This window comes from Osmia lignaria, chromosome 7, assembly GCF_051020975.1.
Source record: "Osmia lignaria lignaria isolate PbOS001 chromosome 7, iyOsmLign1, whole genome shotgun sequence".
NCBI classification, from domain to species: Eukaryota; Metazoa; Arthropoda; class Insecta; order Hymenoptera; family Megachilidae; genus Osmia; species Osmia lignaria.
Window position 1 is genome coordinate 10794786 of NC_135038.1, and position 23891 is coordinate 10818676.

The 23891-nt window shown below is 38.6% G+C and overlaps 2 protein-coding genes across 2 annotated transcripts; both read left to right on the forward strand.

The window, feature by feature from the left end:
* The first annotated feature begins 2 nt into the window (after window positions 1–2).
* LOC117604248 (uncharacterized) lies at window positions 3–10909 on the forward strand. Its single transcript, XM_034324103.2, has 5 exons — window positions 3–640; window positions 3138–3579; window positions 3953–4224; window positions 4723–5260; window positions 8880–10909. The coding sequence occupies exons 1-5, from the start codon at window positions 524–526 to the stop codon at window positions 9287–9289; spliced, it is 1779 nt and encodes a 592-aa protein (XP_034179994.1). The 5' UTR covers window positions 3–523; the 3' UTR covers window positions 9290–10909.
* Window positions 10910–11061: 152 nt separating this feature from the next.
* On the forward strand, window positions 11062–13243 carry DNApol-alpha50 (DNA primase small subunit). The gene is made up of 7 exons (XM_034324104.2): window positions 11062–11597; window positions 11668–11818; window positions 11881–12056; window positions 12120–12318; window positions 12391–12595; window positions 12670–13063; window positions 13136–13243. The coding sequence occupies exons 1-7, from the start codon at window positions 11501–11503 to the stop codon at window positions 13153–13155; spliced, it is 1242 nt and encodes a 413-aa protein (XP_034179995.2). The 5' UTR covers window positions 11062–11500; the 3' UTR covers window positions 13156–13243.
* Window positions 13244–23891: the final 10648 nt, after the last annotated feature.

The following is a 23891-nucleotide window of genomic DNA, read 5'->3' on the forward strand; positions in this document are numbered from 1 at the left end:
TTTCACCGGAAAGTGGTGTGCGCCTCTGTGACGCACTTAGTGCCACGCTGGCAGTTCAATTGACAATTGCGGGATTCGTGTAGCGTGTGTTCGACGCATCCTCGTGTGAAAAACAACAACAAACGGTCGTCCGAGGAGCTGGTGAATCGTATTCTTCTAAAGTTCCTTAACGTTAGACGTGCGGTCTAAGCGAGTGGCTCGAAAGTGGCACGTTAGAAAAATGTTCGTACGAAGAACGTACAAGCTTTCAGACTCTCGCTCTTTCCTTCTGTGTCCCTCTCTTGCTCTCCCGATGCAGTAAAATCTTCAGGGTGGGGCGAAGAGGCCAAACGTCCGTCCGTCTGTCCGTGACGGGCTCTTTTGCTCCGTTAGTCGGCTGGTGTGTTGTATCGCGTCGAGGTGCAACGTCGGTGCAGTGCACAGTGTTTTTGATGGGAGAATAACGCGGTGCATACCACAGGCACACGCATACACACCGATAGACGACTCGTCACAGTGTTTGCGTTAATCAACGAGAATCGAGATGTCGTCGGACATGAACCTGATGGATTTCCTATTCCCGCGGGAGGATGCGTTCTTGAAAGGCGATATTAAAGACGAGCCTTTCATAGATCAGACCTACAACGACGACGCCATCGCAGTGAGTCCATGCAGCACACGCTTGTCTCATGCTCGTTTCCCCTTTATCTTCTTCCTTATGCACACACCCATATTCAAACGATTTCTTTCCCGAGGAAGAAGAGACAATGAGAAGCTCGCGATGAGTCTTCGTGCACTATGGACTGACTTTTTTTCCGTCGCTAGATCGCGTGGAGATAATCACTCGTCGGGGAAAAACAAGCGAGTTCACACAGCGAGCAATATGCTCGTTTCTACCGATCTCAAAGTTCTCGGAAATTGGCTTTGAAACAGACTTCTCTTTATGTAACCCGTGTATAATCTAACTTCTGATAATAGGAAGTGTTTCGATTAAAAAATGATTTTTCAACGACAGGGAAACCTTTGCAAACACGTACTCATGTTTTATGCAACGCTGATTAGCGGAATATCGAAAACAGGGAAAAACAGGTGTGTCGGAGATTGACGTTTACCGATTAAAGTCTCGTTTGATAGTTAACTGTATCGTAAAAAATCGGAGTAAGGTAACGGTGCGCGTTCCACGCTTTTGTTCCACTTTCGAATTCCATGTTGATTATTATTTGCAAATTCAACGGTGAAAAATCCAGACTCCGTTCCGTTGAGCGACGGGAGAACGGAGAGGCGAAAAAGTACGCCGGCGTTTCTCCATGGTCCGTGCTACTTTCATCCTATCTTCGATTCACCGTTCGATCAAAGTTACCGAAGCATGCTTTGCTTTCATCGCTAACGATTATATCCAATTACGAGCCACCAAACGAACTGTATTCATAGATTCCGTTCAATTCCTCTAATGTACTCAGTGAAAGGAGTAGAGTGATAGCACGAAACAGTCGCCATAGCTAAACAGAACCTCGCCGTTGATTTGCAGTAACATATGGCGGCTGCGACCCACGTGTCGCGGTTCTTGTAAATTGTATTTACAACGACCAGTCGATCGTTACGCTTTATCATCATTCCGAGACAATTTATCACTGCTTGTCCTATATTCAGTTATCAGGATATATATAATTACCCGAAAGTCGTCAAACAGCGTACGATTCCTGTCTGAATAATTTATAAGCACATGTTTTGATTGCGTAACAAATTTTCTCCATCGATATCTTTTGTCATAATTATCAAATACTATCACCTGGCTCGTTGTATATTTTTATTAAATTGATAGAAAATCGAGGAGATTACGGTTATTATGTAAGCGAGGTGAATTTTTTGTAACATATGGAATCGCTTGGTGCACGTGCCGGCACGGCGAACGCCGCCATATTGATGCTTCTATTACCTGTACGGTGAACATTTTAATCTGTATACATTGAATGTATACATTTAATCTCTATACATTGAATGTATATTTTCATTTCCGATTAGACGCTAGGATAAAAATACTTTGTTCAATGTTTTTTTCGAATCATTAAATTCGACAAACAATGAGTTGAAGTATCTTTCTTTTCTTCTGACTAAGTCTACGGTAAATAGAGCTTAGTATCGTATCCATGACTGATTTATGGTGTTATTAGACAGCGGAGGTAAATGTCTTTACGCTTGGAATAAGGAGAATGCAAAGTTACTCATCATGGCGAGTGACCTTCGAAAGGAAAGTACCGTTAACTTACGGGACTCCTTATAAACAGTCTCAAAAATTGTTAGTCCCTCATTTTTAGCCGGAAACAATGCAGGATAATTGGCTCGGAATGTACACAGATGCGCTTGTATTTTCGTTAAACGCGTTCGCGGTTACGTATTCACGAATGAACGATTTCATTAAAGAAGAGAGGAAAATTTTACGGTTGATTTCGTACGATTCATGACAGTTTGATTCGCTGAAAAAGGAATCTCGGAGCAGTCGGATAAATACAGGAACATCCCACGTTAGCTCAGACTTATTTTTAGTCCTACGCTGTATGGAGAAAATCGCACAATAGTCGTCCAATTGTTTTTTTTGAAACTTTCAACTTGTCTATAATTCCATTTTGAAAATCTTCACCGAGTTTAATTAATTGTTCAAGGATGTAGCTAGAGGAGACACAACGAGCACTCGTAAAAACGTGATTATTTGAACGAGTCTCTTTTCCACGGTCGCTTCACTATATTTACCATTACTCGTTTCTTGAAAACTGGGTTACCGACATTGGCCAAACGCTTGTGATTCACGCGAGCCGAGTGACAAGCACAATGCGAGCGGCCATTTTTCAAGCGCCGCTATAAGCTGATTAGAGCAACTTTCAGCGAGATCTCAGAATTGATCGCGCATCGTTCGAAAAGCAAACTTCTCGATACGAAAATATAGCGTTGATCCGTCGGGTCAATAATCCCGATCTAAATGAGAGGCGATGCGCGAACCCGAGTTATCCTAGAGCCAAGTAAAAGTCTGGCTTGCTTCGAGGAAACTTGAAATTTTCCACGCGCAACGTCTGTAATCGTCGTTCTAAAATTACCTTTCGAATCATCCTGGATACTGACCGGCGGGAATAACTTCATTCCTGTTTCACGTTTGTTTCTTCAAGGCGGAAGAATGGCCGACGAACACTGACGACTTCCTCGACTCGATCTTCAAACTGGAGGATAATCAGTTCAGTTTGATCGACAATGATTTAGAAACAATTCCGTCCTCCTCGTCGGACAGCGGACTCTCCAGTGCTCTCAGTTTGTCCTGTGAACAACAGTTGAGTCCTCTGTTGCCGATCGAGGAGGATCAGGTGGAAATAAGCAACTCCGAGATGAGCAGCCCTCAGAATATCATGGACTTCGAGTCTTTAGGCAGCCCAAATCAATCTATGGACAGTCCGGTGAGATCGGTCATCAGCTCTAACATCGATTCGCCCGGAGCTGGAGATGTTGCCGAAGAAATGGACGTCGAGCACACTCTCGTAGCGGTTGTGAACCCGAATAACACGCTCGCGGATGGGAACGCTATTGTAACGGAGCAACCGGTTGTCGATATAGTAGGTAAGGATTGCTCGAGGGTAGGAAGGGTTAAAAAATTCACGGTATCCTAAAGCGTTTCATGCGTGGTCGCTCGTTACTCGGTCACGCCCAAGAAACTTGTCGCTGAACCGAAACGGTAAAGGCATACGAGCGAGGCAAATCGAGAGGAATGTGTGTCATAAACGCGGCGCGGTTATTGTTCTTTCTATCGCGATGAAACGTCCTATTTCTAGAGTTCAACAGTTTGAACAGATGCTGGTGTTGGTCGTTCATTGAATAACATTTGTTTGAATCGAACGAAACTTATCAAGTTCGATTCGAAGCGATAAAGTTCGTCTAAAAATAACAAGAAACTTCTAGACGCTGTTAAGGATTGAAATCTTCTGATTTCTAGACAAAACACCGAAGCAACAGATACACGTTGCATCGCAGGAAAGCAACACGATAAACGTTCGCAATATCACGTGCAATGGGAAAAGAAATAGTATCAGACAGTTGATACGCGTCACGCCGATGGGTTCCGGAAACCCGAGGTCCATTTTACTGCCGGTTAGTCTGAAAGATATGAAGGAAGTGAGGACTATCAAAATCATCAACGCGTCGCAAGCGAGGAATTTGAAAGGGTTCAAAATCAATCAGGCTAATATAATTAATAAACCAGTTCAGGTAATTGAAATGTTAATTTTGAAAAACGTTAATTGGCTGGTGCACGAACTGCACGAATTACTTTATGGCAGTTTATGGCAGGAGCCATAAAGGGCCCGCACGGAGGTCCTGTACCGAAGAGCTCTGCAGAACCGAAAAATAATTTAATACTAATATTTTTTTAGGCCTTCCAGGCGGCCAGGTATATATTTATTTTCAAGATATGAAATAGATAGTTATTTTTCACTGATTAATCTAACCTAACCTAACCTAACCTTTTTCTATCTAATTGAAACTAAAAGAAACCTCCCGCTGCTGATCGAACGGGTTAAAGGTTGTACTGTGTAATCCGCGCAGGAGGAGCTTAGCTGGCTCCTTCATACAGGACCTTCGTGCGGGCCCTTTATGGTTCCTGCGATAAACTGCCATAAAGTAATTTGTGCAGTTCAAGGCCCACCCGTTAATTGATGCAAAAGTGTATCGAATAATGAGGTTATTCTCGTTTTGTTTATTTAACAGATGACCATTAAACAAGAGGATTCGAGCAGCGAGAAAGGTTGCAACTCGAGCGACGAGGTTTCAGAGACCGATTCCCCGTACCCGAGGCTAAAACTGAACGCAGAAGAGAAACGTTTGCTGCAAAAAGAAGGAATTACCTTGCCGACTCATTATCCGCTGACAAAGTACGAGGAACGGGAATTGAAGAGGATCAGACGCAAGATTCGCAACAAAATATCCGCCCAGGATTCGCGGAAGAGGAAAAAGGAGTACGTGGACGGGTTGGAGGATCGGGTGAAGCAATGCACCGAGGAGAACATGACGCTGTTGAAACGCATCAAGGCGCTTCAATTGCAGAATCAGAGTCTGGCCGGGCAACTGAAACGGCTTCAGGCACTGTTGCAAAAGGGCAACAAGAGCGCCCAGCCAGCCACTTGTCTGATGGTCTTGTTGCTCTCATTGGCCCTCGTTGCTGTACCGAATCTGCGGCCCCACTCGAATACCAACAACGAACTCTCGCAGGAACAGGAACAGCCTGAAAAGATGCCACCGTTAGCAGGTGAGTCGAAAGTTTATCAATTTCACTCGTCATCAAACTATCATACCTTTATGTATTTCTATAGGGTTATCCAAATTTAGTGAATTTATTTTAACACAAAGTCTACTGTATGATATAATTTATTTAAATGTCCTCCTCGGCCTTTTTCACGAGCCTGATGCTTTTCACCCAATTTTTCATTATATTTTCACCCAAGTGGAATTCAATTTCATCAATAGCGACTGTGATTTTGTTGCTCTCCTCGAAAACTTCACTTTTCATAAACCCCATAAAAAACTCTAATGGTGTTAAATCATCCAATCTTGGTGTCTCCTCCTCGTGAAAAATTACTCGTTTGTTAAATTTGACCAACGTGTGAAGCTCGCAAAAAGAAGCGGAGAAGGATATTGTTTTTCATAATTAATGTCATAAAATAGACTTTGTATTAAAATAAAGTAACCATGCAAAAATCAAATACTTTGCGTTTTATTTCAATTTCAAGATGTGACACTCAATTTGGATAACCCTATATTAACCCTTGAACAACGGAGCCTGGGTCAATCGTGACCTAAAATAATCTAAAGTTAAATGTATAATTTTTAAACAGAAGAAAGTAATATGAGATAGATAATTAAATTGAAACTATGGCTTTCTCCGTGGTCCGCCGTCTTGGAACTCCCTCCATGGTCCGCCGTCCGAGGGTTAATTGGAGCGGTACTTTATCAGATACTAAAGATAAAATCCTTCGTTTATTATTGCGTTCCCTCTTGCAAAAGTAGAAATATCTAAAATAAACTGTTATTTGCTGGATCGACTTATTGATCTTGACTTTATTAAATGAAATTATCGAAAAAGAATGAGATATCGTTCAAGGCAATTCCACCACTATCGAGAAACCTTTCCGAACCGTTACATTAGCGGTTACCCGAGTCAAATGAGTCTGATAGCAGCCTGGCCTGGAACATTGAACCCTATAGGGTTGTGAAAGGCACGGTCGTGTTAAACGTTCCTCTTTTTTCCTCGCTTTACTTCACCGTTCAGCTGCACCTTGTTGCATCCCAGTCTCGTACGGTTCACTGGGTTTTTACCTGCGTGAAAGATGAAACGAGCGAGCACCTTTTTCTTTCATTTCTTCCTATACAAGCATCGGTATTTATGACCTAGCTTCGACCATGATGAACCTCGCTCGTAAGCAACATTACCATAACAAATTGAAAGTAAAAATAACAACGTTTCGACGGACATTCTAATGGCAAAGAATCCATCAAACACGAGTTTACTCGTCAACGAGTTCGAACTGGATATTTTTCATTTATTATCGACATTTGTTCGCTGTGTTTCGAATAATTGTAACTAAAATTCGATAAGGGGGGCATCAGCGTCGATTACCGAACACTACCATTGTTATTAAGGCTCTCGTATAATTTGTATTCAGCGAGGATCGTTAAATTAACGAGACGCGTGAAAGACGTAGCAATATCGATAACAGAAGACGCGTATATCGATGTGTATTCATTATCACCAATTGCGATTAGGTAACCTCGAGATAATTGAGCGATGTTGGGCGAACGCTTTACGCAATCATCGATCGGTATTTTCAATATCCTCTCAAAGAAAATCGTATTAACATCATTCCGTTCACCTTCACAATAACGGCATTCCTTTATTGTCCAATTTGCATTTAACGACGCAACGTTTTGTCAAATCGTCGAACGTTTCAACGACGAATTCCATCGATGGCTCATGTTCGACAAGCGTTGCAAAAAAATCGCGAAAACCGATAGCTCGGTATCAGCAATATTTTTTAGATTGCGAAACGGATTCGCATTGAACTTTTTCTTCCTAAACCCGAAGAAATATGAATATTGGAATTATTTCGATATCACGGAGAGGAGGAATTATTTTTTATGCTGCAGACGCTTTATCGGGAATACATGACGAATTTCGATAAAAAGAGTAAATATGACGTACAGGGTGATCAAATTATTAGAGCCACGGTATGAAAAATGGGTAATTTTAAGGTTTTTACATTGAATAACGTTTAATCAATAATCCTCCATTAATAATATAAAAAAAAAATACTTATAAAAATAAACAAGTATATTTAAAAGATTATATTTACATATGTATGTCAGTATTTCGTAACGCCACCTTTTGCTGCAATTACTGCTTCAATTCTTTTCGACATACTTTCGATGCATTTTAAGCAATTCATTTTGATTGCTTTATTTCTGGCCCATTCTTCTATCAAACGTTCAACCAATTGACATTTATTACTAATAATAAATAATCCCACAAATTTTCGATGGGGTTGTGGTCCGGAGAATTTCCAGGCCAGTCAAGAACTTCCACTTTTTTCAACTGTGTACCATAACTTTACAAGCATTAATACATCATTAAAAAATAACAACTCAGTTTAACTAGGTTTTCATTTAAGAATTAATCAACTTATGCGAGTGGCTCTAATAATTTGTTCACCCACTGTATTTCGAAATGAAAAGGTATGGGGTCGATATTAACACCGGTATGGTGAAACCGGAGCAGGCTATGGTCGAAGTTGTTCAGCTACTTTCTAAAACGAGAACAAGAAAGCTTGGATCCTTTCTCAACCTCTCGAACGGACGATCCTTTTTCATTACGCTGCAGCCTTATTTTTAGGTGTTTCCGACAAACACGTCTCTTTTTCTTGCCTCCTCGCGTCATTTCATTTTCCATTTTCAAAGGTTTTTTATAGGTCTTTCAAATCCTTTTTCATTACGCCGCAGCCTTATTTTTAGCTGTTTCCAACAAACGCGTCTCTTTTTCGTACCTCCTTGCGTCATTTCATTTTCCACCTTTCAAAGGCACAGTATATTTCAACGTAACTTTCGTTCATTAGTCTTACAGAAGGTATAATCGGAACCTTATGGTGTCATTGAACTTGGTTAAAATTCGAACACCAATACCTTAGGACCGCTCGTACGTGGACAGCTTCGTAACCAGTTTCTCCTCGTTATGGTTACGAAACCATTCGAGCTGGCCTAATCGATCAGTCACGCCATAAAAACCTCGATAATTACTCCACACAAGTGATAACGACGAATTGTATAAACATGATAACTCGGTTTTTCGATCTTGCCTGTAGAAAATCATTCGAAGATCCTAAAATCTTCAATTTATGATGAATCTTCCCTATAGTATTTCAAGCGTATAGGCACTGTGGAACTGCAGCACCCCCTATTTCCATTTGATATTATCGATAACATTTAATATAATGAGTCCTTTTATCTTTAATTCTTTCTTTATACTTGTACAATATATAATCCTTAAGCTTAATGTCAGTAGCCTTCTCCCAGTTTATGAAAAAGATACAAAAATCTTTGTATGGAACTGTCCGCTTCACAGTTCCAGCGGCATGGTGTTTGGCCGTGTGCGCATGCGCACATAGGAAGCTGCGCACCAGGCTGCGCGGGAGAGAGAGCACTGTCGCTCCCGCAGTGCCGGTTTTTTAAAACAAAGGCTAATAATTTTCTGGAGCAACACTCCCACTAATTTTAGTTACAAGCCGCCACTAATTTCAAGGGTTGATATTATTTGCCAACTAATAGGAAGAGTGAAATTTTGAATAATTTATTATATTAAGAATAATTTTAATTTGTAGGACGTTCTCGAACATTGCTGTACACGAAACAGCTGATGGACGAGGAGCTGCAGCAATACAGCGAGGAATTGCTGCAGGAAGTGGAGGGACTTCTGGATCACGATTACAGCCCCGCGATCCAGCCACCCCTCTACAAACGTCCTCGCATGGACATGGAACCGGCGCCGAAATGCGTCTCGTCTTCGGATCACGTTGGCGGTACGCTCTGCGGACGACAGGAAATCAGTATGTCGAATACGGCTAGAAAGTACATTGAACCACCATTGGACGACGTCTGGCCACCACCTAACCCAGGCGGACAGCAGAAGGTGGTCGATAAACTCGGAGCGCTAACGAACGAGCTGAAGATCAACATCTCCGATTCCGAGGGCACGAGAACGGTCCTCGTGAAGGTGCCCCAAGAACAATAGGCAATCATTTCTATCATTTTTCTAACCCTTTGCGAGATTTCAAAAATTTTCTAAACATGTCCTTTTGAAATAAATTAGAAAACGTGCACTGCTCGGAGTGATTCCACAGAAATGTAATTAGTATCTTAAAAATGCAGTAATTACATTGTTCTACGTAGTGAATAGAAAAAGTTAGGATAATTAAAATATTATTTTCCATCTCTTCGAGCAGCAGATTGCAAAGGGTTAATCAGTGATGAAAGTAAGCAAATATGCATACTTTTTCGTACAGTTTTCTGCGTGAATATTTTATCGAAATTGCTGAGAATTCGACTACCTTCTTGTAATAGCCATCGAGATAAGGTTGAAGATTTTTCTCGACGAATCTTAATAACGTTAAGTGTCTAGTTTCTTTGTTCTTTCTTTTCGTAGAAGAAAAAAAAACGCACGGGTATCTGTGTTTCGTTTCTACCCTCGTGTGTTTTACGTTGAGACATCGAAGATTAATCGCGCTCTTACTTATCGCGTTGCAATTTCACGAGTTTGATTTATCACCAATCCTTTCGTCTGTTAGTCAAATGTATCGATCGTTTTTTAGGTAATTTTTCAAAATATTTTTATCGATTCAACGACATTTAACGTTTATCTATTTATAAGGAGAATTTATTACGAGAGTTTTACAATTATTATTGCTGTTGCCGATGGTAAGAGATATTTGTAAATAGTCACGATACGAATCGTAAAAAAATGACACAGAGATATACAGGGTGTTAAAAAATACCCTGAAGACCTCTACACCGCTGGATAGATCACGAAAAATCGAAGTGAACAGTTCTGTAACATTTTTCGTGATCTATCCAGCGGTGTAGAGGTCTTCAGGGTATTTTTTAACACCCGGTATATATATATATATATACATATAGATATATTGAAGATATATCGTAGCTTTAATTTAACGAGATACAATTTATAATTCTGTACTATTATACACGAGAGAAGCTATTTACAAAAGTATAGTATACAGATTGCCGGTAACTCGTTGATGAAGTTTATTCGTAATTACACAGGAGGAGATGTGTAGCATGTACGGTTTCCATCCTTTGATACAGTGATAGATTCGACTATTAGATGGATCAGTTTCATCGTATATTTTCTGGGGGTTGGGCAAAGTAGAATTAATTTAGTATCACACGAAAGGTTTGCGAACGATCCAACGGAAGTGAAAACCTGCTACGACCACGATTAACCGTGAAACGTATTTAAGTGAATACACTGAGTGTTATTAACACCAGCTCTTGAAGACTGTATCATATGTTTAGTCACATAATGACGTTTTCTTCAAAAATGAACGCATATTCCTCGTTATCATCCTTCATTTACTTTTAAGTTAAGTTAAGCGATCATCGGACATATTTTTACTTTATATACGGCAAGCGACACGATGTTCGTACGTAACACGTATATTCACCGAATTGTAAATAAACACACATACACTACACATGCAATGAAAAACGTTTCATCGATCGTTTAATAGTTCGTACTTATGTTTAATCATTATTATAATTACTATTCTCTGTTCGACGAAACTCAAGGAAGAAGACAAACGCGCACAGTTCGGGCTATTTTCTTTTTTTTTAAGAATTTCGTGCACTTTCAAATATTGTCATTCTTCCAAGAGGGAATCGTAAAGTACACGTATATGCGACTGTCGAGACAAGAACGATTTTTATTTAGATAAGTTCAACGATACATTCCTATTCCAGTAATGTTTATTCAAAAATAGAACGATTCTATTTTTGCACGTATGTAAAAGGGTTGAAGGTATTACACTCTAAATTTGATTCAGTATACGTGTAACGACATTAGGGAATAAAAGTTACAACCTGAATATCATTCCTGCATTTATTTCATTCCCAAAAACCTTCTCATTCAAATTTGCATGATTTTTAAAGGCATGCTACTTCGCTTGATTTCTGTGAGGAATCTCACTGAGGAATAATTCAAACCTCGAGCCTTTTTATATACTTCATGATCATTCTTACAGTGTGTTCTGTAAGAGACAGAAATTCCCCATGTTTTTGATGAAGTAAAATCTTGAAAACATTTATTCTATGATGCATTTATTTTACCGCCAAAATCTATTCCCAACATCGTCTTTTGAATAATGACAGTAGTTTGTATATATTTGAAAAATATTTGTACCTTTTGAATTGTTAATGAACTATAGAAAGAATGGGAGACCTAGAAAATTTGGCTGACTTATTACCCACATATTATGCCAGATTATTTCCCTTTAATGATTATTATCGTTGGCTCAGTTATGGGAATGGTACGTTTCCAACATTACTTTTAATAACTCATTGATTTTTACAATTAATAGTATTTAATTATCGTTTCAGTGAACACATTTAATCGCAGAGAATTTTCATTCACTCTACAAGATGATATCTACCTTCGTTTTCAATCATTTAAAACCTTGAAAGAATTGGAAGTTGAAATTAAAAGGCTCATCCCTTTCAAAATAGATATAGGAGCTGTGTACAATTACTGGTATGTATGACATATTAATTTTACTACTATTAAACTGTTCTACAATTTCAAAATGTTATCAGTCCAAAGGATCAGCGTAAAGGTCCAAACTTTCAACCTATTGAAAGGGAACTGGTGTTTGATATCGACATGACTGATTATGACGAAGTAAGAACATGTTGCAGCGGAGCTGATATCTGTTCTAAATGTTGGAAGTTCATGTCCGTCGCTTGTAAAATTTTAGATAGTGCATTGAGATGTATGTATGCTCGTATAATGTTTGTTTAAATGCTGTAGAGAAACATTAATTGAAAATTTTCAGTGGATTTTGGATATGAGCACATTTTATGGGTATTCTCTGGCAGAAGAGGTATACATTGCTGGGTTTGCGATCCTAGTGCGCGCAGCTTAAGCTCCTTTGAGCGCTGTGCAGTGGCGGAGTACTTACAGATTATAGATGGGGGAGAATACATGAAGAAAAAAGTAAATTTGTCTGGCGATAGAATACACCATTCTGTCAAGTATGATATTAAATTTTCTCGGAGCAAAATTAATTAATTTCTCAAATTTTACATTGTGTTCTACGTTTGCAGGCGTGCACTGGAGATAATAGAAGCAGTTTTCATTCCATTTTGCGTGGAGGAACAAAATATACTTGGAACGGACGAAAGAGTAGACAAATTTTTGCAAATATTTCCAGAAGAAGACCGACAAGAAGCGAAAGGGATATTCGATCGATGTAATTCTAGTAAGGATAGATGGGACGCGTTTGTTAAATACGTTAAAAATAAACGTCAGGTATCGTATAATTTTTGTAAAATCAAAATGTGTTATGAAAGAATAGTTTGCAATATGAAATTGATCTATTTCAGACAGACAAAAAATGGAAGTTCTATCGTCATTTAGTAGAGGAAGTAATGATCCAGTATGCATATCCGAGGTTAGATATAAACGTTAGCAAAGGAATGAACCATCTGTTAAAATCTCCTTTCTGTGTTCATCCGAAAACTGGCAAAATTTGCGTACCATTTACACCGGGTACAGTAGATAAATTTCATCCCGATAGCGTTCCAACAATTACAACACTTATTGAAGAAATAAACGAGTTCGATGTAAAAGAAAAGGCTAATCAAGAAACATACGAGTTAAACGCGAGGAGGATAAAAGATTACAAAAAGACTAGTTTAAGTAAATCACTTAGAATCTTTCAGGAATTTTTGTGGGGCTTAGAAAAAGAACGAAAAGGGCAGAAAATTAAAGAAAGCGGTAAGTAGATTGTATCTTTTGTATTTGGAAGATGAATATTTTCATCTATGTTCTGTTTTGTTTATTTTTCAGATGCCAAAATGCAGTTTTAATTATAATTGTAAGGTTTCTCTGTAAAAATAATATAAATGTAGATTTTTCAAAGTGTTTATAATAAAGTTTATAAGAAAAAAAAATAAACACGGCTCAAATTTACTCAAACCCTAAAATCAATAAATTTATTTTAAGCAGTTCTAACGAGGAATATGTAATTATTGAGATAATATTTGAGGTGGATAAACAATTTTCTGGCCAAGGTTTAGCTTCGGACCTTGAAACCATCGATGCGAAGAGGGAACTTAAGAGACTTTAGATTAAATTAAGTTACGATTTCTTTGTTTATTCATTCAGTTGCTTTCCTTACCAAGATAATCAATCTTGCAAAGAGGCAATCCTCTTGATGGTTTCCCATTGGCAAGATCGACTGCCAAGTTTTCTAAAGAAAAAAAAAAAATTACTTTCTCCCATATGTGTCTCTGACTCTGTCCATCGTTACTTTTTCTCGTTTTTACTTGAAATACTGCACCAACGTGAAACGATTCTTCCATCAATTATTCGCATCCCATTGTCCTCTGATTCTCTAAGTAGCTTCTTTTGGCAGAGCTTCGTCGAAGAAATAATATATTGCCATTGGCAATCTCACGAATTCGATCACGATGTAAACCCGTAAATATTCGAATTCACACGTATTCGAATGAATCAGTCAGTGTCACGCGTCCGTTAAGACGTGCGTGCTGTTGGTCGTATCGAAAACCATCGCACGTTTCGCCAGTCCTTCGGCTAAAGTACACCGAAGTGACTTTGCAGCATCTCCTTTCCTTGGACAAAAGCAAACATTTGTCATGCCAGAAATTCAGATATACATACAGTGGGTCGCAAAAGTATTCGCACACCGTTCAAAACAGAATACCTCATTTAAAATTGGACCAAATGACTTTAGGTTTCTCGAGAAGCAATACAAATTAATTTACTAAGATATATGCTTCAGTCGCTTTAGAAATCGGGAAAAGAATAATAAAAGACAATTTTTTAACATTTTTAGTTGAACCTGTAATGAAAATTTAAAATATGTCATTTGTAAATTTAAGTATGTTATGTGTATGCGGAAAATTTCATCGAGATCGGCAGGGCCGGCCCTGAGATTTCGAGGGTCCGAGGCGAGCTCCGAAAAAGGGCTCCTTCACATATGTATATGATATAAAAAAAGTACCTCAAATAAGATTTATAAAATTAACATTAAAGCTTGTATAACTAATTTAGATTTGCATTTACATCGATTAATATTCAAGTAAACATTACTCTCCTTGCATCCTTAGACGCAAAATCGTTTTAGAGCCCCCGCAGACTGGAGACTTTCTATCAGCCGATAGTTTGGTTGGGTTCTTAATCAGTATGAAGATGTACGCAAGTGCGCATATTCCAACGATTCGGTATCGGCCGATAAATAAGTTTGATGGACTACACGATTTCATTCAAACCAAACTATCCATCCCTTTCCACCCTTTTTCTTCTTTTACCAACCTGAGTATTTAGTTGGCCCAGTGTGCGCGTTAACATGCCAACCCGACCAAACTATCAATCGATAGAAAGTCTGCAGTCTGCGGGGGTCCTTATGGGGGCCCTGGACCTTGGGGAGCCCTAGGCGACCACCTAGTCTGCCTAGGCCCAGGGCCGAACATAGAGATCGGTCAATGCACTTGGAAGTTACAAGTAATTAAAATTTTCGAAAATCGCGATTTTTCATCTAAGAACATAGCAGTCACGTTCTTAGGTGAAAAGTCACGATTTTCGAAAATTTTAATTACTTGTAACTTCAAGGTGCATTGACCGATCTCGATGAAATTTTCAGCATACACATAACTTATTTGAATCTAAGAACGACATATTTTAAATTTTTATTATAGACTCATATAAAAAAGTTGAAAAATTACCCTTCACTATTTTTTTTCATGATTTCGACAAACTGTAATTTTTTAAAACAGTAAAAGTACATAACTTCGTAAACTAATTTTTATAGCTTCTCAAGAAGCCTCAAGTCATTTGGTCCAATTTTAAATGAGGTATTCTTTTTTAAGGGGCTATGCTAGTGTGACCGCTCTAAAATTAGGTGATTTTCAGGAATTTCTTTTTAAAGAAGTGTTACATCCAATGTTTTTAAACTTCAGGGATGTATTTAGTTACAAATCATATATCTATAATAATTTTTTGGTACAAAAATAATAAAAAACAAGCGACTTATGCGCTATCTCCCAGGACTCCAAACAAAAAAATTGCTCGACTGCTGCAGTGATTGCCGCCACCTGAGTGCTTAAAATGAAGAAGGACAAAAACGCTGTTAAATTAGAAGGTATTCTCCGTACCACGAACTAGGATTTTTGAAAAATATCAAAATCTGACAAAATGGCGAAGTTTTGAAGAAAAGTTTGGAATTTAGCCTAAAAAAATAGTCGTTTTTTTAATGCCAAATTGACATTTTTCATCCAATCAAAAAAATCCTAGTTCATGGTATGATAAAACACGTACTGAACACGCTGAAAAAGTTTCGAGTCGATGCAATAATTTGTATTCGAGTTAGAGCTGCAGGAAATTAGAGCTGACATGCCAGCAGTTACTCTTTAGAACGCTGCCATTCTTAAACTATTTGAGATTCGACCTTAAAATTTTAATATAATATTCTGGAGTATAGACTTTCAAAAAATGCAAAAAAAAAAATTGATTTTTCAAAAGTGTTACACCGGTATAGCCCCTTAAACGGCGCGGCGTGCGAATACTTTTGCATCCTACTGTAAGTTACATTCGACAAACGTTCCTGTCGAATAAATTGGCAGCTGCCATGCCGGTGTGAAACTGGCGTCAAACAAACTCCTCGTATCCGTGAATCTTCGTCGATCGAAAAATCTTGATCGCGTCTTCGTTTCATCCTCGGATAGATACATCAATTCTCGCAAACAAGATAAACTTTCTCGGAACGATTTTCTAGCTAGTACAGCGATTAAATTAAGACAGGTGTTTCTTGGAATGGATATAGCCATTTAGCAGAAAGATATCCTGCGAGAAATAGGTTAATTGTCTTTAAAGGATGCTTCGTTTCCCGCAGCGAGAGCAGTCATTACGTTCCTCTGGATGGCTAAATAAATTGGGTGCCGCAGTGGTATCTCGTTTGTCAGTTTATTCGTCCATTATTCGCACTCCTTTTACGTTTTCGACGAAAACGGATATCGTACAGCTTCCCGTTAACATTTCTACCGAGCCGATCACGAAATCCTAAATGGACGAAGGAATTCTTGCACGGTCGACCCTTGCTCCTTTCCCATCAACGTTTCGATCCATTTTCATTTCGCTCAAAGAGATCGTAAAGCACAGTTACACGGGCCTAAGAGTCTTCTACCAACTCCGTCGAATGTTTTGTTCTTTTTTCATAAGGATCGTTGCAAATTTCGAGCATCACGCGATACCTTAATCTTATAACGATTTCATTCGTTGCTTTTCATCGAAATTGAGGGTTTTGGGTGGGCCGATCAGGCCCACCTTCGGCTGGGTAAATAATAATTATATAATTCGCACGCGTACTTGCTCGACGTGCTCGTAAATCTTTCGAATGAAAAAAGGAATTGAGGCAGCGAGTTACGACTTCATTCAGCGCTGCTTTCATACTCGCTGCACCCGAACAATTTCCTCTGCATCTCTCACGAAAGTATTCGAAAGTCAGTGGCAGAAAATTTAACCTAAAAATCGTGAAAGTTACAATGACTGGTAACGAGATCCACGTTACCGAATCAATTTTCCTTTTTTTTCTTTTTTCTTTTCATTTTAGATTCGACTAAAAATCGATACGGTTCTCGGTCGATCGTATCCATTACAGTCGATCGCAAGTGGGTGGATCGGCGATGGAAAGCGAATCGAAATACCGAATCGGTAAGAAGTTTTTGCCGATATCCTCGTTCATTAGCGAAGTTTCCTCTCGAAAGAAAAGAAAAAGGAACAAGACTGGTAATTATGATCCTAATCGAGTGTGACCAAACGAATACGAGAATCTTTACGAACCATCGAGCTAGATTAAACTTTCTTTCTCCACGATAATTCTCGCTTCAATCAATTTTATAATGGGAGTGTTCCAAGGCATCCTTCATTTTTCATAATAAAAATTTTACGTTCGTTTAATCCTCATCTCAGAAACGAGGAATCCTCTTTCTTCGTCGAATGTCCGATTCTGGAGAGGATCGTTTCTTGCAGCTGCAGTCAGATCGATCCAGTCCTTGACTCACTATCCGATCGATGGAATCGTTTCTTTCTCGGCGATGATTCGCGTGACGGTTATTTATTCCCATAAACGATACCATTTTCTGTCATTCCCTGGAAACGTCGATCGAACATGTAGGTCAATCCTTGGTATACGTATAAACGTCTAGAACGATATCATGGTCTTCTATTTGCTCGACAATTAGAAACACCGAGTTGCTACTTTCTCCTAATATTAATTTCATGCCCGTGAAATTCTGATACTGACCGTATAATGACGAAAACAAGAGGAAACAAAAGGAGAATACCATCGGTTCGATATCGATCCGATTCGCGACGATCGAGAACAGTGAAAGCACCGGTGATCGATCGACGCTCGCGGATAAAAGAAATGAATTTCTCTGATACGGTAATCGTATAAACACGACCTGCAAGTGTTTAATTTAACAGCTTCGAATCGTTTTTCTAGATTAGATCCATAATTAAGTCATAAGATTTTACTGGCTTTTCCATCGTAAAGGCAGCTCCTGTTCCGTTTAGTATGATCGCGGGATAAAGACACACGCGGTCGAGTGCAAGCACCGTTTTACAGTTAGACGCGTAAGCAGAAGAGTTGGCTCTTCTTTCAGCAGCCTCTCTCCAACGCCCCATAGATTACAAAGAGATTATAAGCACGGGGCGAACGTGACGCGTATTCGGAATGCTCTCGATTTTATCTGATTGCAAGCGTAACAGAAACTTTGTTCGAGGAGAGGAGAGGAAAGAAACGAGATGTACGATAGACGATAAGAAATTAATCAAATCTACGAATAGGGCCGGCCCTGGGCTTAGGCAGACTAGGCGGTCGCCTAAGGCCCCCATAAGACGATTTTGCGTCTAAAAATGCAAGAAGAGATTTACTTAAATATTAATCGATGTAAATGCAAATCTAAATTAGTTATACAAGCTTTAATGTTAATTTTATAAATTTTATTTGAGGTATTTTTTTTGGGGCCCTTTTTCGGAGTTCGCCTCGGACCTCCGAAATCTCAGGGCGGGCCCTATTTACGAATATTCGAAAATTATAAATATACTCATCGTCAGTCGGATTAAAGGAAATTCACTGGACACTGTGTACTTAATCGAACGATTTAGGAGAAACGCCACACTTTCGAGAGAAAAGCAAAGCGATCGTTTAAACGCAAATCGTCTAACATCAGTTGTTCGTTTATAGCATAATTACTATCCAGTGAGAGGAGGATTATATCTGCGCGTAAAATCTTCGCCTTGGCTATTACTCGAACCAGTTAAAGTGTTATTCTGATTAATGGGAACGATGGTAAAAATAGTTCACGATGAGCTCGATTATATACAAATTAATACCTCGCTCGAACACGCTCCTCGTCTCACGCGTTTCTAGCCGTTTTCATAACCCGACTGATGAGCGATTATTGTGTATCAATGCAACAGTCTAATTATCATTTATAATTAGTTATGAATATTCCTAAGCGTTTCTAATCTATTTCGAGCAACACATTCGACTCTTACTTTTCACTGATAAACGAATTGTTTCCTGGTGCCAAACGTGTTTTCACACACATTTGACCTAATTACTTGTTAATTGATGAAATGATTAGCTTAACAACTGTGCTCGTTGATCATCGAAAGTTCGAAAGGTGAAAATAAAAAGTACGTTTAACGAGGGTCCATGAGTTCCTTTTTTTCGTCGGTGGTTCTTCGTTCCCGTTAAGTCGAATGCATGGTTCGCGTTAATGCTCGTTGCGTTAATTGCTCAGACGGTTGGCTAGTTCTCACGGGGCCAGATTTATAAGAATCACTTTTATCGTGCGCCGCCATTGTTGCCGAAAAGCAACGTCTCTCTGCATCGCGAATCCGCGTTTTTAATTAATCTTTGACTAAGGGAAAAGAGAGGAAAGTACATAAACGGTGATTCGAGATACGGAAAGTACCGTTTCTTATATAGGAACAATATTATCAGTATGTTTCTTAAGAAAGGAAAATCGTTCTAAAGACTCATATTACTCAACCGACTAATTAATGCGTTTCGTTAAGATGAAATCGTTGCATTTGAATAATTGGTTTCGCAGAAACTTTCTCACAAGTTGCCTAATGCAAAACACTTGCGAACCTTTTTTGTTTCAACCTTCAAAAAAAAGAATGGTACTTTTTATCAAAGTCTTCTGTTAAGGGGGATTCTCATGTAACAGGTTTAAAAAGTCAAAAGTATAATATTTTAAAAACAAGGTCCTAAAATTTCCAAAGAACGACGATATTTTATTTAAAACTTTAAACGCGGTTTTCTCCAAACTATGTCTATAAAACTGATATGCAGAATAACTCAACAAATGTGTATTACTCGGTACAGGGATAAATTGTAAATTTTGAAGATAATAAATTTGAGATTTAGAAAAATTATTATCTCATTGGATACCTATCCCTCAAATTCATTAATTTGTATTAATTACATTAATTTTAATAATTCTAATCAAATTCCTATAACGATGAGATAAGCTTATGAATATATCTTTCTATCCATTAAACATTATTTTTGTAATTTGTAATTTTTAATTTGTAATTTGTAATATTTAATTTGTAATATTTAATTTGTAATTTGTAATTTGTAATTTGTAATTTTTAATTTCTAGCTATAGAAACCTACTGTACTCATTTGAGGTCTTTGTCACACCCTCGTAAAATGCAAAGGGTACCCACTCGTGTATACTAAATTAAATTAAATTAAATTTATATTGTTAATACTTTTCTAAAAAATAAAAAATATATAAAAATCATTTAATTTTAGTACCGTTACACTACAATCCCCCTTAATACGCTACATAATAAAAAAAAAACAAATATCCAGTTAATCATGGATACGCTTTTCATTTCAGCATGGTGCATGTACCGTACACACATGACGAGAGCCGCTTCCTGCAGAGGTAAAATTTTGTAAGAACTTAATTATGAAATCTCGTCTCGTCTCGTCTCGTTTCGTGTCGTACGAGAGCCACGGTAAAACACGAGAAGAAGACAGGGGTGGGAAGAGAGAGGAAATCGTGCAGCGGGACCTCGCACAGGTGGCATACACCGCGACTTCTGTCCAGGTTAGAGCCAGCGAGCAGCGGCTACCTGTCGGCGAGAAGGAACGTGATTAACAAACGTGATCGATCCTCGCGATGCCCGAGATAATTCGAGTGGGCAGCGTTTCGCACGCACCATCAATATTTATAACGCGTGGTGGTCGGTGCTCCTGTTTCTTCGACGCGTGGAATCTACGGTAGTCGCGCGTGCACCCACGGCACCATGCTCTCTCGCGTGCAAACGTCATCATTTTTTAAGCTTTACAGCTAGAAATTGCTGGCGCAAGCCAGGCGAGAGGGAAACGAGTTGCTTTAATGTAATCACGCCTTTCCTACCGTCTGCTCTAAAATCGACAAATTGCTCGGCAAATTATCTCTCCGTTCGCGGAGATGCTAACTTTCATTTACCTACATGCGAGACTTTACTTTGATCATACCGATTCGCTAATGCTCTCTAATGTTACACTCCGAGTTACGCTACACTTATTCTTAGTTATACATTATTCAATTATTTAACTATGGTATTTTGTAATTTTTAATTTGCATTTAAGAATTTCAGTCACAGTATAAAGGGTCAAAAGTGCCCCCAAATCAAATTCGACTTATCAAAAAAAAAAAACAGTCTGTGCCAAGTTTCAACCTTGTATCTCATCTGGGGGGGTAGTAATGGGTAAAAATGTAAAATACACCTTTTACAACTCGGTTTTTAATTTTTTAAACCATGACGCACCTGATTAAAAATTCTCAAAAAAATTGAGAATAATATACACCTATAAAAAAAATATAAACCAAAATCTGCGACTCCTTCCATACAAAATCGTCATTTTTCCGAATTTTTGGGGGTTTTTGAATTTTTACAGCTCGTGTTTTCAATCTAAAAATCTGCAAAGCTACTATAATATGTGCCTCATGAATAGAAATATATCTGAGTATTTTCCATACATAAATATGGGAGAAATTGACCAAAACGTGTGTTTTACATTTTTGCCCATTACTATCCCCCCAGAGGAGATTCAGGGCTGAAAATTGGCACAGATTGTTTTATCTTGATAAGCTATCGAATTTGGTTTGGGGTCACTTTTGACCATCATATCCGGCTATACCCTTTCTGGTTAACTGTAAAGAGGTTGATTTGTTCATCGCGTAATCGCAGCGTGTATTCGTGTCGCGAAAAGTTCAGACAGATTCATCGGAGCTGATACAGATAGAACTGCAGGGCGTTCCTTTTTCAGGAGGGTACCAATTTTTCAAATTATATTTCTACATTTACGTGGAACATACGGAAGGCGGTCGTTTGCAGGGAACGTAACGCGAGTTTTTCGACGGTATCCCCGATACCGCGCGGCCTTTTATCGAGTCACGTTTCCTTAAAGATGTTGCGATTCAAAAAAAAAGAAAAAAAAAAAATCCTCCTATCTATCCGACGATCAGCATTTCTTTCTCCGTAACCTTTCACGAATTACGGTTTCCGAGTTCACACGAACGCTCAGAGTCCTAATTGTTCCGAAGCGGAAGAACCGCGTGTTTTTCTTTTTTCGTTTCAGATATAAAACTCCCACGTGTAAAGTTCGCGTTAAAGGACGAAGGAAATTAAACGTCGCCACTCGTCTAATTAACATTGTAGGCATTGCTGCTTTCTTATTTACCGTAAACACTGATTCTAATGTTTCCCTCTTGCTACAGGGTACGCGCTCGTTCATCCGTGAACAGCAATTTATCGATGCTATCGGTACGTTTGCTTATCGTTTTCTACGTCGAGGGGAAAAATCGTGGGGGGTAAGTAGTTGTGTTTTCGTTCGAAACATTCGAACACTTCCGCCTGACGTGCTCCTCCTTTCGATCTAGCGATCGCAAACTGCATAGAGATCTCGATAAGTTTAATGTACATATCAAGCAACCGAGGCTAATCGTAAACACCGCCTTCTAGATCTTAATTGATTCCACCGAATGGACGAGTTGATATGTAAATTCGAGTTTCGTGGCAGGAACGTATGAAAAGCACCCCTGGATTATTCTTTCTTTCTGTTATTTGTCGAAAAGAGACGAAATTCTTGAACTCGGCCGGAAGATAAATCGGTACTACACCCGTTACATAAAGTACACGCGATGTTATTAATTAGCTTTCAGAGCATCCAGATAATCACGCAGCTCGCACTGTAATTTCGGGGCTGCGATTTTACGACATCCGAAATGATCGCCGAGGACGGATAAATAATTTGTTACGAAGTTAATAACGCGATCGTTACGTACTCCGAATTCAGACGATCGTTTATCATAATTAAATAACCCTGCGAAATCAATCACGATTGTTACAATGTCAATTAAGTCTGAAGGATTGTAATTAAAGGCAATGATCGTTTGCTGACAGAAGCCGGGCAGAATTTACATAAAATTGAAATCATTGTATTTCAATAAGAAAACTGTAGCTCCGAGAAAACACTTGGTAATAGTTACAAGAAGAAAGAATGATGGTAAAATGGCTCAATTATTTTCTACAACAAGTCTCGAAAATAGGTAAAAGTTTCCCTTTTCTTTTGAAAAAGTAGCAAGCGAAGAAATCGCATTTAGAGACGCGACCGGACCGATTTACCAGTTATTCATCATCATCATCATCATCATCATTACCAGAAGATGGTTTTTAGGTTGATCAGAAGCAGGAACCTCTGCTCGCCACCCTCGTGAAAGTTTAACGAACCCTGGCATTCGCGTTTTGTTGAAATCTCGGGCAAATCTGACGAATTACTTTTCTAATCAAACCCTGTTGCTACAAACGTGCGAAGTAAAAATCCAAACTACGTTGCGTAATTTAACCCATTATGTGTCCCATTTTTGGGACACATTTTCAAATTTTTTTCTTTTAATAACTACAACTTCTAAATAAAATACAGCCGTTAAAATGAGATCATATCACGTGGTCCAGCGAAGATGTGCAGCTTGTGGAAAAAAAACAAGAATATGCGCAAGATGTAATGGCAAATGTTTCGAATATTTCCATACTCCATAAATATTTGTTTTGTAATATTTTCTAGAAAACTGAATAAAACGAATATATAATTTTAATTTTGTTTTTTTAGTATACTATAGTACATTTCGCCAATGTCCCAAAAATGAGACGGGCTTTCATTTTTATATTTAAATAAAAACAATAACAATTATGACAAAAATAGTTCCAGCTGGTTAGTATGATTTATATCATTATACAGCTAATTTAATTTTTTTTGTATTTTTGAATTGCGCCGGGTACATACCGTGAAAATGAACTAATTTACCAACAATCGAAAGCCGCAATATGCATCGATATTTTCGTACCTAGAAAGCGTTACCACTGAACATTGTTCCATTTCGCTGCAATTATTTTACGTACTCCCATAAATAGCCGTTTCACGCAACCACATATCCATCCCGAGACGACACACATGTTTCTTGCTGCTGCGAACTGCCATCAGATTGCACGCTGCATAAACTGTGCTAGA

Coding starts and splice junctions, on each gene's coding strand:
- LOC117604248 (XM_034324103.2), top strand. CDS start 524: ATGTCGTCGGACATGAACCTGATGGATTTCCTATTCCCGCGGGAGGAT. Junction 641..3,137: donor ACAACGACGACGCCATCGCA/GTGAGTCCATGC, acceptor TGTTTCTTCAAG/GCGGAAGAATGGCCGACGAA. Junction 4,225..4,722: donor TAATTAATAAACCAGTTCAG/GTAATTGAAATG, acceptor TTTATTTAACAG/ATGACCATTAAACAAGAGGA.
- DNApol-alpha50 (XM_034324104.2), top strand. CDS start 11,501: ATGGGAGACCTAGAAAATTTGGCTGACTTATTACCCACATATTATGCC. Junction 11,819..11,880: donor GGAGCTGTGTACAATTACTG/GTATGTATGACA, acceptor AAATGTTATCAG/TCCAAAGGATCAGCGTAAAG. Junction 12,596..12,669: donor ACGTTAAAAATAAACGTCAG/GTATCGTATAAT, acceptor GATCTATTTCAG/ACAGACAAAAAATGGAAGTT.